At 36.4% G+C, this 14,648-nt stretch overlaps 1 protein-coding gene across 1 annotated transcript in view; it reads left to right on the top strand.

The window, feature by feature from the left end:
* The window catches only part of CFAP47 (cilia and flagella associated protein 47), a 479,971-nt gene that overhangs the window by 274,968 nt on the left and 190,355 nt on the right, over positions 1–14,648 (top strand). Inside the window, exon 45 of the mRNA XM_043897451.1 lies at positions 3,445–3,619. Coding sequence (XP_043753386.1) covers positions 3,445–3,619 — 175 coding nt within the window. The remainder of the gene's footprint in view (positions 1–3,444; positions 3,620–14,648) is intronic.

Genomic DNA, 14,648 nt, shown 5'->3' with positions numbered 1-14,648 from the left:
CTTTTCTCTTAGCAAAAACTGTCTAAATACAGGAAATAACTAGAGAAGAGCTGAATGTGCAAGTTTAAGAAAATCAGCTACATCAAATCAGAACATATAGACACATCTTTCTCTGCCATTATACGGGTAGTCATAGTTTTCTTTTCAAGCGTAATTATCACTGTACTCTTGAAAGGTGATAATGCTAATGCTTTTTGCAGTAGAGCGATAAACAAGATTGATTTTAAAAGTACCCTCTCCTTATGTAGTACTTGACACATTTTTTCCCAAATGCTTTTATGTGCACTTTTCAAATTATTTCATTGAATCCATGGAGAAATGGAGAGAAGATAGAATTACACTTGTAATACCCAAAACAGGAAATGACTAAGGGCTAAAAAGATCTAAGTTGTCCTCACTGACAGGACAGAGATTACAGCCTAGATCAGGGCAGAGACAAATTTTAAAGCTGGAAAATAAATAAAGCTGAACACTCAGAGACACATAGTACATAGTAAACCTCTTTCTTTTACAGACCTGTAAACCAAGACTCCAAAATAGTAAGATAGTAGCCCAAGGTGACACCACTGATTTGTGACAGATTAGAAATAGGCCTAGTTTTTTACCTCCCAGTCCGTGGCTTGTTTTGTTGCCCTGTATAGCCTCCAGATCATATGTTCATTTCTTAGTTTACTGCCATGAAAACGTATAATGGAATAAATGAAAGTCTACAATTCTCTGTGATAGCATAAAATAACTATATAACAAATAAAATCTAAAGTTATCCTTGAAATCTGTTTAGAACTAAATCTAATTGAATAAAGGTAACTACTTTTCTGCCAAAGAAAATGACATGTCTAATTTTTTATTATACAGCCATGTGCAATTTGAATTGTTGAAATATTTATAAGGTAATAGCATTATGATATATCTACTTTATATACTGCGGGAGACAGGATCTTTTGTCAGGAACTTGAATATCTGGCACTTTACATGTAGAACTCATATTGGGTTCATATCCTCCTGGCCATTAATAAACCAACTCTAATGATATACTCAGTGGTACTAGAAAGATTCAGAGCTTGCAAGGGAGTTACCTAATGTTTTCTATTACCTTCCTCAGTTTTATATTTTAAAACTCATACTTTGTACTCTGGGATAAATGGCAAAGAGATTCACTGAAATTTTGAAATTTTGACATTTTTAAAAAGGAAATCTAAAAGATCCCCTTGGTGAGGATTCAGTAGGGTAAAGAAAAGGTTTTTGTATTTGTCAAATGTAAGTGCACTTCAAATCTTCAAATTGCGAAGTAAGTACCTGTCAATACTATCAAAGAGAAACAAAGACAGATACTAGGTAAAGCAAGGATGAATTTATTCAGTAACTGTTGCATCAGGGAGAAGGACCCAGCATGAACTGAACTCAGGAGAGAGAGTGTGCTGGAGCCTGAGAAATGTCAGGGATATACAGAAGTTTACAAGAAGTAGGAAGGAGTTGGTCACAGTGATCTGAACTTGTTAATTGATGCTTATAAAGAGAAACAAACTTTTGGAATCTTTATGACCAGAGATAGGTAGTGATTCAAGTTAGAACTAAGTACCCACCTGGCTGGGTACATTAGCTCCTTGAATTTTTGTATTTCAAAGAGAGGGTTCTGAGGTCCTGGAGAGGACAGTTCTGAGTGGTAGATTTACATCTCAAAAGAAGGGATTTATAATTGCCAGCTTTTTTAAGTAACTGTTCTGGGGGGTGAGGGGGTAGCCTATTTTGGCTGGAACAAACAGTAAACTCTCCTGGCAGCATGGCAGCACTGAACTTTCCCAGATAGGCACTTTAAGGGGGACTGGAGTCATCCTTGGGATATGACTTAAGCTGTTAGAGACGTTATTAGCACTTGTTCTAGTCTCTTTGTGTGTGTGTATGAGGGAGAGGGGTGGACAAAATCTTTTGTGCTCAGAATCTGCATTTTCTATAGGCTAAAGTTGAGGCCTAATTGAGAAGAGGGCTTGGAGGAACCTAACTAGAGTCTGATCAAGAAGAGAGTCTGTATCCGTACATATTATTTTGAATGACTTGCAGATATAGAAGGCAGATGGTACACTTTGGGTTAAAGAACTAGCTACTGATATGAATAGAAAAGTTGTTCATAATGACTAGAAAAATAAACCAAATCAAAATAATAAAAATATAAATGAATTAATTTACCTTTCTGCATATACATTATTTTAATTGTCAAAATAAAGTAGGTAGAAAATGTGGCTTTATGAGAAATAAGTATTTGTGAATTTTATAGATAACAAACGCAGTGAATGAGATAACTGCCAGAGGAACTAAAACTAATTTTTGTTGAGTAATGGTAGCATGATCACAATCATGATGATGGCAAGGACAACAATGGCAATGATAATGACAGGCAATATTTATTGAATACTTAAAATATGTGTCAAGGACCTGGAATTTGTTTATACTTTAAATATACCAGGGATAGGCAATATGTAATATTATTGTATTAATAATACAATATTACAATATTAATTATATTACAATACAGTAATACAAATTAATTGTATTTAATACAAATTAATTGAGTTACAATATTACAATGTTAATAATATTGTAATAATAATAAAATAATATTATTATTTTGCAAATAAAGACTTTATGGCTTTGATTAATAACCTGGCCAAGCTTACTTAGAATCGGGTTATAAGTGCATGCAGTCTGGCTTCAAGAAGAGTTAGTCTAACCATTAGACTGTACTATGTGTTTAGCGGTAGAGGGACCAGATAAAAATAAATATTGCTTGGTTCATACTCAGGGAGCTGGGTTTTTCTTTGTTGTCCCATTTCAGTAAGGACAATATTGAATGAAATTGTATCTCTAGATACAATTGTATCTCTAGATAGAGCATATTCATGGCGGCAAGTTCTAACCCACATTGTATAAGTAAAGTTTGAATGGACTAAAGATATCAAACCTATTTGAAAGGAATACCGGGAGGTTTGTGGAGGGGTAGGACCTAGTATTTTATAAGCATATTTTATTTTTTCTCCAAACTGTCATTAGCAAAAGAGAGGGGACTAACTGTACTGCTAATAAGAACTAGAGCTGATAGGTAGATGTTAAGTAACACAAGGTTCAACTCAAGGAGGGAAGTACTTTTTCTAGTGGCATGTTCACTAATGGAATGATCTCTTCCTGAGACAATGAAATCCTCAACACTGAAAAGATTAGAGCAGGGGACATTGAGTATCTCTCAATAAAAGGTGACTCTCTTGAGTCTATGAAACATGTTACTGTTGTCTCATGCCAATTAAACAGTAGTATGTCTAAAGAAATGAACAAATTCAATCTCTTGAGGGATTCTTTTCCCCATATTTGGAGTCTAAGTCTAACACTGTTTTTTTCGTTTTGGAGGCAACGGGAAAGATAATTACTGTCTAATTTTACTCTGTTTATTTGCAGATGTGTATGCTCCTTAATGTTTCAAAGTTGAAGAAGCCAAAGTCCATTGTATACAAAGCAGAACTGAGCCTTCCGGAACATTTTGATATCCCCAAGACAGTCTGCATTCCTCAGATTCCAGAAACTCAAGTTGAATTGGCTCAGTATCAAGGAAATAAACCTGCAGGAAAAACAGGTAACCAGTAATGTTAATGTGTAGACTGCAGTATCTAGCACTGGCTTGGGTATTGTGCAATTTTAAAATACAAAGAAGAGATTATCTTAATAGGTTTTTCATAATGTAATTGAAAAGAAGGTGCACCTACATAAATACAAATTGTTGAATGATACTTTACATTGTAAATAACGGATATACTACATCACAGTAATTTAAATTATGTACTGAATTCAGGTACCAAATACTGGTACTGAAATTTACTGAAATTTGCCAGCCTGTCTTTATTAAAGAGTGGTTGTCTGATTAAGACCTTAAGTTCTTTTTGAGGAAGGTAATTTCTTGCTGTCACAGTGAACTTGGGTGCAGAAATTGCACTGGAGTTGAGGCTTAGATTGGCTCTAAAGGATAGGAAGGATATTGGTAGCAAGAACATTTCAGAGGAGAAAAGTTTCATTTATGAGTAATTTATCTTTCATCTGGATAAGGTCCTTTTTTAGCATCCATGTTGCTGCAGATGGCATTATGTCATTATTTTTTATGGCTGAGTAGTATTTCATTTTATATATATATCTTCTTTATCACGTTCCTCTGTCGATGGACAATGTTCCCATGTCTTGGCTATTGTGAGCAATGCTGCTATGAACATAGCAGGGCATGTATCTATTGGAATTATAGTTTTGTCTGGATATATGCCCAGTAGTAGGATCACTGGATCATATGGTAATTCTAATTTTAGTTTTTTTTTTTAAGAACCTGCACACTGTTTTTCATAGTGGCTATACCAACTTACATTCCTACCAGCAGTGTGGGAGAGTTCCCTTTCTCCACACTCTGTCCAGCATTTACTGTTTGTAGATTGTTTGATGATGGCCATTCTGACTAGTTTGAGGTGGTACCTCATTGAAGTTTTGATTTGCATTTCTCTAATAATTAGTGATGTTGATCATCTTTTCATGTGCCTATTGACTGTCTGTATGTCTTCTTTGGAGAAATGTCTGTTAAGGTCTCTTGCCCATTTTTCAATTGGGTTGTTAGTTTTTTTTGTTGTTGTTATTGAGTTGTTTGAGTTGTTTATATATTTTGGAGATTAAGCCCTTGCCTGTCACATCATTTATAAATTCTTTCTTTCATTCTGTTGTCTTTTTATTTTGTTTATAGTTTCTTTGCTGTGCAAAAGTTTGTAAGTTTGATTAGGTCCCATGTGTTTAATTTTCTTTTTATTTCTGTTGTCTTGGGAGACTGATGTAGGCAAACTGGAGCAGTTTATGTCAAAGGATATTTTGCCTATTCTCTTCTAGGAATTTGATTGTGTCATGTCTTCTACTTAAATCTTTAAACCATTTTGACTTTATTTTTGTGTATACAGAAAGGGTGTGTTCTAACCTCATTGATTTACATGTAACTGTCCAGCTTTCCCAACACTACTTGCTGAAGAGCTGTCTTTTCCTATTGTATATTCTTGCCTACTTTGTCAGAAATTAATTGAATGTAGGTGTGTGGGTTTATTTCTGGGCTCTCTATTCTCTTCCATTGACCCCATGTCTGACCCCATATCATGCTACCTTTGTGGTATTGTCTGAAGTCTGAAAGGGTTGTGCTTCCTGCTTTGTTCTTTTTCTTCAAGATTCCTTTGGCAATTCTGGGTCTTTTGTGGTTCTGTGTGAATTTTAAGATGATTTGTTCTAGCTTTGTGGAAAGGGTCATGAGTAAGTTGACAGGGATCACATTAAATATGTTTATTGTTTTGAGTAGTATGGCCATTTAAACAGTATTTTATTCTTCCAACCCAAGAGCATGGGTTATTTTCCCATTTTTTTGAGTCATTTTCAATTTCCTTTATTAATGTTTTATAGTTCTCAACATATAAATCTTTCACCTGCTTGCTCTGGTTTATTCCCAAATATTTTATTTTTGGTGGTGTGATTTTAAAAGGTATTTTTTTTTAACATTCCATTTCTGGAACTTCATTGTTGGTGTAAAGAAATGCAACCAATTTTTGTATGTTAATCTTTGTATCCTGCTACCTTGCTGAATCAGTTTCAGTAGTTTATGGTGTGGAGTCTTCAGGTTTTTTATATTTAGTATCATATCATCTGTATGTAATGATGATTTTACCTTTTCCCCTCCAATTTGGATACCTTTTATTTCTTTTTTTCTTTTCTGATTGCTGTGGCTAGGACTTGCAATACTATTTTGAAGAGAAGTGGTCAGAGTGGGCAGGCTTGTCTTATTTCAGATTATAGCAGGAACACTTTCATCTTTTCATCATTGAGTATTATCTTGGCTGTGGGTTTGTTATAAATAGCCTTTATTATAATGATATATGTTCCCTCTATACCCACTTTGGTAAGAGTTTTTTATCATGAGTGGGTATTGAATTTTATCAATTTTTTTTTCCAATTGAGATGATCATGTGCTTTTTTTTTCTTCTTTCTTTTGTTGATGTGGTATATTACATTGTAATTTGTGTATGTTGAACCATTCATATGTACTTGGGATGCATACCATTTGGTCATGGAGTATGATACTTTTTATGTGTTGTTTGCTAATATTTTGTTGAGAGTTTTCACATCTATATCCATGAAAGATATTGACCTATGATTTTCTTTTTTGATTGTGTCTTTGACTGGTTTTAGTATCAGGGTGATGGTGGCTTTGTAGAATGCTTTTGGGAGTGTTCCCTCCTCTTCAGTTTTTTGGAAGAGTTTGAGAAGGATCAGTGTAAGTGTTTCTTTGTATGTTTAGTATAATTTGCCTGTGAAGCCATTTTGTCATGGACTTTGGTTTGTAAGGAGTTTTTAAATTACAAATTCTTTTTCACTTTTAGTGATTGGTCTGTTCAAATGATCTAATTCTTCTTGATTCAATTTTGTTGGCCTAAAGTATTCAAAATTAATTTACATTTTTCTTCCACTTTTTTTCCAAGTTAGTGGATAATAATAGAAATATAATTTCTTTACTTGGGCTTTTTATTTGTTATTTTCCTATGGCTTTGTTTTAGCTCTCAAATTTTTTCTAAATCTGAAACGATTTAGACGTTTCAGGGACAGAGTAATCTGTTCACTTTGCCTTCCTAGGAGATCTGAGATCCCAGTTTTAAATGCCAAGTGGTCAGGCAGGTAACAAGTATTTATGAATTGGGTCTGGTCTGTGGCAATAGGGATGATGAAACCTATGACAAACTGAAGAATAGATGCCCTGTTTACATACTCAAATTTCAAAAGTAAAGATAAGATTCTGAGCTAGACAAAGAAATGTGAGTTCATGTTTGACTGGCCAGCTCTCAGTTTGAGATCTTTCATGTTACGTTGTTGTCTTCTTTCTTAATCTTTAATATGTTCAGCTTTTCTATGTGCTATTACATTTTTAAGTGAAGAATTTATTTTCATAAACATTTTATTCCCTTTTGAGATAACTGAATAAAGCTGTGTGCATTATAAACCTGGCTAGTATTGTCTGTTCAGGCCATTCACTTATTCAGCTATTTTTTTAACAACACTATTGAGCATGAATTCCTTTGGGCAAAATAATGAAAGTTGCCATTTTCATCCCTTTGAAGAACTAACAGATGAGTAGCCCTTGTAATACAATGGGATAAGTATTGATAGAGAGGTACTTACATAGAGTATGCCCACCAATATAGCCAGTATTAATACAGTTGATTATAGAGGATAATTAAAATTTTAAAAAAGAATTCATTTTGAGAAAATAGATAACAAGGATACATAGTATAGACTTGCATGAAACTCACAGTATAGTCTTAGGAATACTTTGGCATATTGATTCTGTCTAATTATAAATAAGTATGACTGATTGATATGTAAAAGTCTTTTACTCACATATTTTTCTAAAACTAATATTTATCTTTCATATAAACTGTTAACTGTCCATTTTAGTAAGAAGATTTTGGTGAAAATTAAGAAAAAATAGAACTGCAAGCAATTTTAAATAATTGTGCATAAAACTTTTACAGTGTAATTAACCAGTCATGGTTCATGTCTAACTTATTTCTCTATGTGGTTGAGTTTTTAGATGAAGCTTTCAATCCTAGTTTCTGTTTTCATTTCCTTCAGTACACATTTAAGTAACGTATGTTTACAAAAACAGTATTCTAGCTCAGGATAGTGGCAGGCCAAGTAACATATGTACCCTTAACAATGTACATTCTATTTTGAAGCAGTGGACTTGATTAATGAAAAGGAAAAGCATGTAAACATTTTCACTTTAATAAATACGCTTCTATTGGAATTTGAGGAATATTAGATTTGAGGGTTTAGAAAACTTATTTTTTTCAATAGAACAAACCAGATAATTGTTTTGTTTTTTCATTTCTCTTCATTTGAATTTGAAGAGAACAAACCAGAGAATTCCTAGGAATAAATAAATTCAAAAACAAAAGTGTTTTATGGATGGATTAGAGAAAGAAAGTAATGAGAAGTGTTTATGTGAAGAGTGGAAATAGCCTAGTGTTCCTGCTAATTTCAGGAAAGGGGTGAAAGTAATCTCTTGAAGTTTTACTTTAGATGTATTAAAAATCTCTATCTTCTGCCCTCATATTAATGTTGCCTATTACTCTTTACCTTTTTGAAATTTGTAATGAAAATTCCACAGTTCTGATTACATAGCCATCACCAAAATTATTAAAAATTATCTACTTAAATCCATATTATTTCAGCCCCATAATTTAGAGAAGAATTATGTTTTTCCACTCTACCATATAACATTGTAATACTTTCATCAGAAAGAAATGAAGCTGTAAGAAAAGTGCATGTGCATATAGTAGGTGAATCAATCTCTGTAGATGTAATAGATATGTATAGATGACAGTAATTTCCCCTTGAAAAGAAACATCACTTGTCCCATTTCACAGATCTCAGAGACTCTGTGACTCCTTTATGATAGTGGACTGGGGTAGATCTAAATGTTTAGTGAGCACTGACAATATATAAAGCATTGTGAGGGTTGGTTTGTGTACATTTTCTCATTTAATCCTACTGATATATATTTATGTCTCAGACCCTTTTTAGGCATTAATTCTTTTATTTGCTAATCTTTATACTCTTGCATTTCTCACAGCAATCTTTACACACTGTTATTAGTCTTTATAAACACCCTCTTCACTCCAGTCTTTTCTCCATCTCCAGCCTCCACTGGACAAATGACTGCATCTCCTCTCTCGTGGAGAAATAAGAACTACTTACTCTTCCTTAACCCTCTTATAGCTTTCACCCCAGCCTCTGAATAATGGGAATCTATTCTATCAACCTTTCTACAGGTATCTGTTATCACAGAACCTGTTCTTGGGCTCTTTCTTCTCCATCATTTATCATAACTCTGTCTTCTCTGAGAGTAGCAGTTCCTTCACTTTTGGCTCTCAAGTGTTCTCAAACTTCAAAACCTAAAGAAATGCCTTTCCTTTGGTAAACATACTTCCCAGTAAAGGGATATGCATTTGCAGTTTCTTTTTGTGTGTGACATTCTCAGCTTCTCAGATCTGGCTTGTGCTACCACTGGAGCAAAACAGCTGGTTGCTTTCAATGGACCATTCTCAGTCTACATCTTACAGGATATCTATAGTGTTTAACCTGGATGATTAAGCATCTGTTCTTAGAATTCTAGACACTTGAGATCAAGGTTTTATCCTTGTTTCTTGCATTTCTTCTCCATCCCCTTGACAAGATTTCTTCTTAGTCTCTGTAGATTCTTCTGTTGACGTCATCAATATGGGATGCTTCAAGACTCTTTTTGCCCTAATGGGGCTATTACTGCTTTTTACCCCTCCCCTAGGGGATTTTGTATACACCCATGGTTATAATTACCATTAACATCACCAATATTTATCTTTTCCTACCCTTTTCCTTCTGTTTCCAACTTACATATTTTTTCCATTTTTAATTTATTTTTAATTGAAGGATAATTGCTTGATAGTGTTGTTCAACTTATATATTCAGAGGCAGACTAGACATGCATACCTAGATATACATGCAAATATATATCCAAGTAGATAGATAAATCTAGAGCTATATCCCCAAAATTCAAAATGAGTGCATTATTATTCTCCATTTATTTGTTCCTCATTATATAATTTTTTTCATGTCAGATGGTGGGATTTGATGTGTTTCATATATTAGAAATCTGGGCACACTACTTGAAGCTTCTTTCTTCTGAGCCCATATACTAAATTCATCTTGTAGTCCTAAAGTTTGTTATTTCCTTTTCTTTACTCCCACTTAACATGCAGGTGTTCATCATCACTTCACAAATAGAGATAATAATCACATGTCTCTCTTCTCTCTTTGGTTCAAATTTTATTAAATAACATATGTTAAGAATTTATATGTTTTATGATATACCTAATAAATATTGGCTATTAGTAATATAATATTCTAAGCTCATCACCCTTAAAGCACTTCACCTCTAGGCATACAAATTATTAAATCTGACCATAAAATATTACTGAAACATTTAGTGATGTTAGCTGGTCAGACTTACTCTGACACTAAAAGAGCATAAACTTTATGAGTCTTAACTTTTTCACCCTCCCAGACCCTGTACCTACTTTGTAATTTTGCATTATTTCTCTTGAAGAAACCCCCCACCCTGAATTGTGAAAACCTCAGGCTACAAAAAACCTGAACTTTTCCCTGGGTGTAGATATTGACTTAAAATCTCATCTGCTTGTGGTTCTGTGGATGTTGAAATTTATGAACACAAAGAATAAAAATGAATCATAAATAGACATAAGGAAGGGGCTTCCCTGGTGGCCTAGTGGTAAAGAATTTACTTGCCAGTGAAGGAGATGCAGGTTCAATTGCTGGGTCAAGAAGATCTCCTGGAGAAGGAAATGACAACCCACCCTAGTATTCTTGCCTGGGAAATCCAATGGATGGAGGAGCCTGGTGGGCTAAGTCCGTGAGGTCGCAAAAGAGTCAGACATGACTTAGCAACTAAACAACACCAATAAGCAGGAAGACACCAGTGGATCCAGGAGCACTTATCTAAGTCACCTCCACAATGATGAAGGTCCTATATGTTTTGTGCCACCCGTAAAAACTATGTGCGAGGGCACTCAAACAAAGTGCTCTCGACTGGTTTTGCTGATTTTCTTAGAACACAATCCTCATTCCTAAAGGTGATCACTTTAGTTTCTAGCACTTTGTATTGACCCAATTTCTTCTTTTTTCCCAAGGGGTACATGGCAGACATGTTGGAAGTGCATATTGTAGGAACACTGTTTTACTTCTCTCCTTCCCCCACCTAATTCCAGTTTTCCTAATTTTGTAATATTTACCCATTAACAGTCAAGTAGTTGACAAGCAGCCACTAAATACTTCCATGACAGTGATCATATAAAGTGATTGTAAACATATAGTAAACATTTACTAGTAGTAGCTAACACTATACTATGTAGTTCTACCCATTTTTACAAAGATTAAATGCATTATTGTAATGCCTAAATTATCCTCCAGTATGAGAAAAACTATAAAATTGTTGCAATAAAAATGGACCTAAAATCCTTCTTAAAATTTATTAAATATACTTTGAAAAATAAACCCTGTATCCCTGCATTATATCAAATAACCACAAATATATGTCAGATAGAATAAAAAATAAATTTCAGGGAAGAACAAGATGGCAGAGGAGTAGGTGGATGTGGAGTACATCTCTCTCCACGGATACATCAGGAATACACCTTCAGACAGAAGTGCATGCAGAACACCCACTGAGAGCAGACAGGAGTACCTGACCAGAGGAAAAGAATATATAGAACCACAGAACTCAGTAGGATGAAGGAACTTGGGGGGAAAGCAGGAATGTTAGTAGGACTGGATCTCCCCTCGGCAGGTGGGAGAACTGAAGCAGGGGCCCGATCCCCACATCAGGGCAATTGTCTGAGTCAGAGGAGAAACATTTAAGGCTTAGAGTGAAACAGCTGATCTGTGGCAGCCTAAATGGAATGAGAATCAGACAGTCCTAGCTGCAGCCATACATACCCTGGATAGGGATGAGGGCCCCCTGGAAGGCGCAGCGGCTGAGAGCTGGAGTTTGGGGAGTATGGAGCGATCCCAGGGCAAGGGCTGCTGTTGACCGTGGAGAGATGGATGGAGGGGATGTGAGGGAGGAGATCGTGGTGGGAACAGTGGAGGAAAGCTGGGCAGCCATGGAAGCAAGGCGATACTGCTGAGTCATGCATAGGGGGGTGGAGCCATCTCCATAGCCTGCCTCTCCCCACAGGGCCAGCATCCACAGCTGAACAATAGCGAGGCTGGCCCATCAAATGCCTGATGCAGTGAACTACAGAGCCGGACCCCACCCAGGGTGCTCCTTTAAATGCCCAATGCACTGATCTACAGAGTAGGACCCCAGCCAGGGGGGCCCCTCTATGTGCCTGACACGCCGAACAACAGAGAGGGACCCCAGGCAAGGGAGCCTTCTAAGTGCCCGAACGGGTGGAACTACAGAGAAAGACTGGCCAAAGAGGCCTCCTGATCGCCAGCTATGAGAGACTCAAAAAAAGACTCTGATAGGGCCATAACTTCTACGGCAGAGGCAGTCCGTGTCCCTGCACACTTGGCACCACCAGGGTCCCTCCCTGCAAGCCAAGCAACTGCGCCACCTTCACGCTTAACCTCACTGGGGCAGAGGTGCCACAGGCAAAAAAAGTCTTGCGTCTATGCATGAAGGGTCACTTCGGTTGAGTCCTACTCTTTGCAACGCCCCTGAAGGGGGATTCTCCAGGCAAGAATACTGGAGTGTATTGGTCAGTACTGGTTTCCATACCCTTCTAGAGCACTATATTTCCTGCTGCCCTAGGCGTCAACTCCCCTGAATACCTGGAGCTGCAAGAACCCCTGCAACCCAAGCAGCTGCACCACCTCCACATCTGGCCCTCACTGGGGCAAACCCAAGTTCTCCAGGGCAGCCTCAGGAGCAAACCCCAGTAGACGACCCACATGCAGAGGTGGAAATAAAACCACAGTTGAAACCCAGGAGCAGCGTGGCTAAGGAAGAAGACCCCAAACTTTCACACCAGCTGTACAAGCTGCAGACTCAATGCACACGATCATCTAGGCAGACTCTGTGTCTATGGAATATATAAAAGGTCATTGAGAGCTCCCACAAAAGAAAACACACTAGTTCTGATAGCTGTGGACATTGGAGGCAAGAACACATAGGAGTAGGACCAGATTAGAATCTGAGCTTCCTCTACAGCAAGTCCAGAGATCAGCACAGTGTTGGAGGGCATCCTAGGGAGGTGAAGTGGACTGTGACTCCCAGCAAGGGAAAGGCCTCTGAGAGCAGTGACTCAAGAAAAACATTTATTATTCTTATATTTTGACTTGCTCTGTAGATTTTTTTGGATTTTTTTTCTTTTTTCCCTGCCTCTGTTTTAGTTGTCGATTTTATTGGCACTATGAAATCTAATTAAGCTTTTGAGCTTTTTTTTCCTCAGTCACATATTTTATCACTGTTACAAACCTCTGCCTCTATATTGGGCTTTTGCAGGTCTGTGGAGTTTTCCTTTTTTTTTTTTCTGTTTTTCTAATTTTAATTTTTTAAACCTATTATTATTTTTTCTACATTTATTCCTTTGTTTACTTTTCCCACTGTTCTTTTTCCCTTGCAGTTAATCTTTAATGTATATAAATCTTCTTTATCTACCTCTGTTTAACTTTGTGTGTCTATTCTTTCTTTTCTTTCTTTCCTTTCCTGTCAACATATTTGTTAGTTTTATTTTCATTGCTTTATTCCCCAACCGGCACCTTACTCTAGTTCTGTTTTCCAGTTTGTGCTTTAGTTAATTTTGTTCTGGTAGATATAATTTTTGGTTTCCTTTGTTCACCAGGTCAGTCTATTGTACTTTTGTTGGACTGTTTTGATTTTGCTTATGGGTGTATATGTATATGTGTATATTCAGTCACACTTTTTATTGTTGTTATGAACCTCTGCCTCTACTTTGGGCTTCTGCAGTTCTGTGGAGTTTTCCTCCCCCCTCCCCCCATTTTCTTTCTTCTTCCATTTTTTCTTTTCTCTTTTTTTATAATTTTAATTTTTACTTTTTTTTAATCTATTATATTTTTCTATATTTACTCCTTTGTTTGCCTTTCCTACTGTTCTTTTTCCCCTTGCAGTTAATCTTAATGTATATAAATCTTCTTCAGCTACCTCTATTTAACTGTGCATGTCTATTTTTTCTTTCTTTTCCTTCCTCTCAACATATTTGTTAGTTTTGCTTTCATTGCTTTGTTTACCACTTGGCACCTTGCTTTAGTTTTGTTTTTCAGTTTGTGCTTTAGTTAGTTTTGTTCTTAACTAGTAAATATAATTTTTGATTTACTTTGTTTGCCAGGTCAACCTACTGTACTTTATTTTGTTGGACTCTTTTCACTTTGCTCATGGGTGTATATTTATATGTGTATATTCTATTATTTTAATTGTTATTTGCCTTTTTTTGTAACTGCTATTTGCCTGGGGCTCATCTTTGATTTCTCATTTTTGGATATTTGTTTTAATCTCACTTAATGCCATAACAAACGACTTGTGGAATTTTCGTTCCTAACCAGAGATCAAGCCCTGAGCCTTTGGAGTGGGAACACTGACTCCCAATACCCAAGCCTACCAGAGAACTAACTCTAGGGAGTATCAAATAGTGAGAACTCAAACAAAGGAAACCACTTGAATACAAGACCTTGCATCACCCAACCACCAGTAGCACCCTGTGCAGGATGCCTCTACTAAACAATAAACAAAACAAAAATACAAACCCAATCATCAGCAAACAGGATTACCACCTCACTCAGCCTTGCCTATCAGAGGAAAAGCAAACAAACAAACAAAAACTCAGCACAAATCTCACCCTGTAGAAAGCTTACACAAACCACTGGACTAACCTTGAAGTGAAGTGAAGTCCCTCAGTCTTGTCTGACTCTTTGCAACTTCATGGACTGTAACCTACCAGGCTCCTCAGTCCATGGGATTTTCCAGGCAAAGATACTGGAGTGGGTTGCCATTTCCTTCTCCAGGGGATCTTCCCAACCCAGGGATC

Source organism: Cervus elaphus, chromosome X (genome assembly GCF_910594005.1).
Source record: "Cervus elaphus chromosome X, mCerEla1.1, whole genome shotgun sequence".
Lineage (NCBI taxonomy): Eukaryota > Metazoa > Chordata > Mammalia > Artiodactyla > Cervidae > Cervus > Cervus elaphus.
Note: the sequence above shows the minus strand (reverse complement) of the source record. Positions and strands in the feature narration are given on the sequence as shown.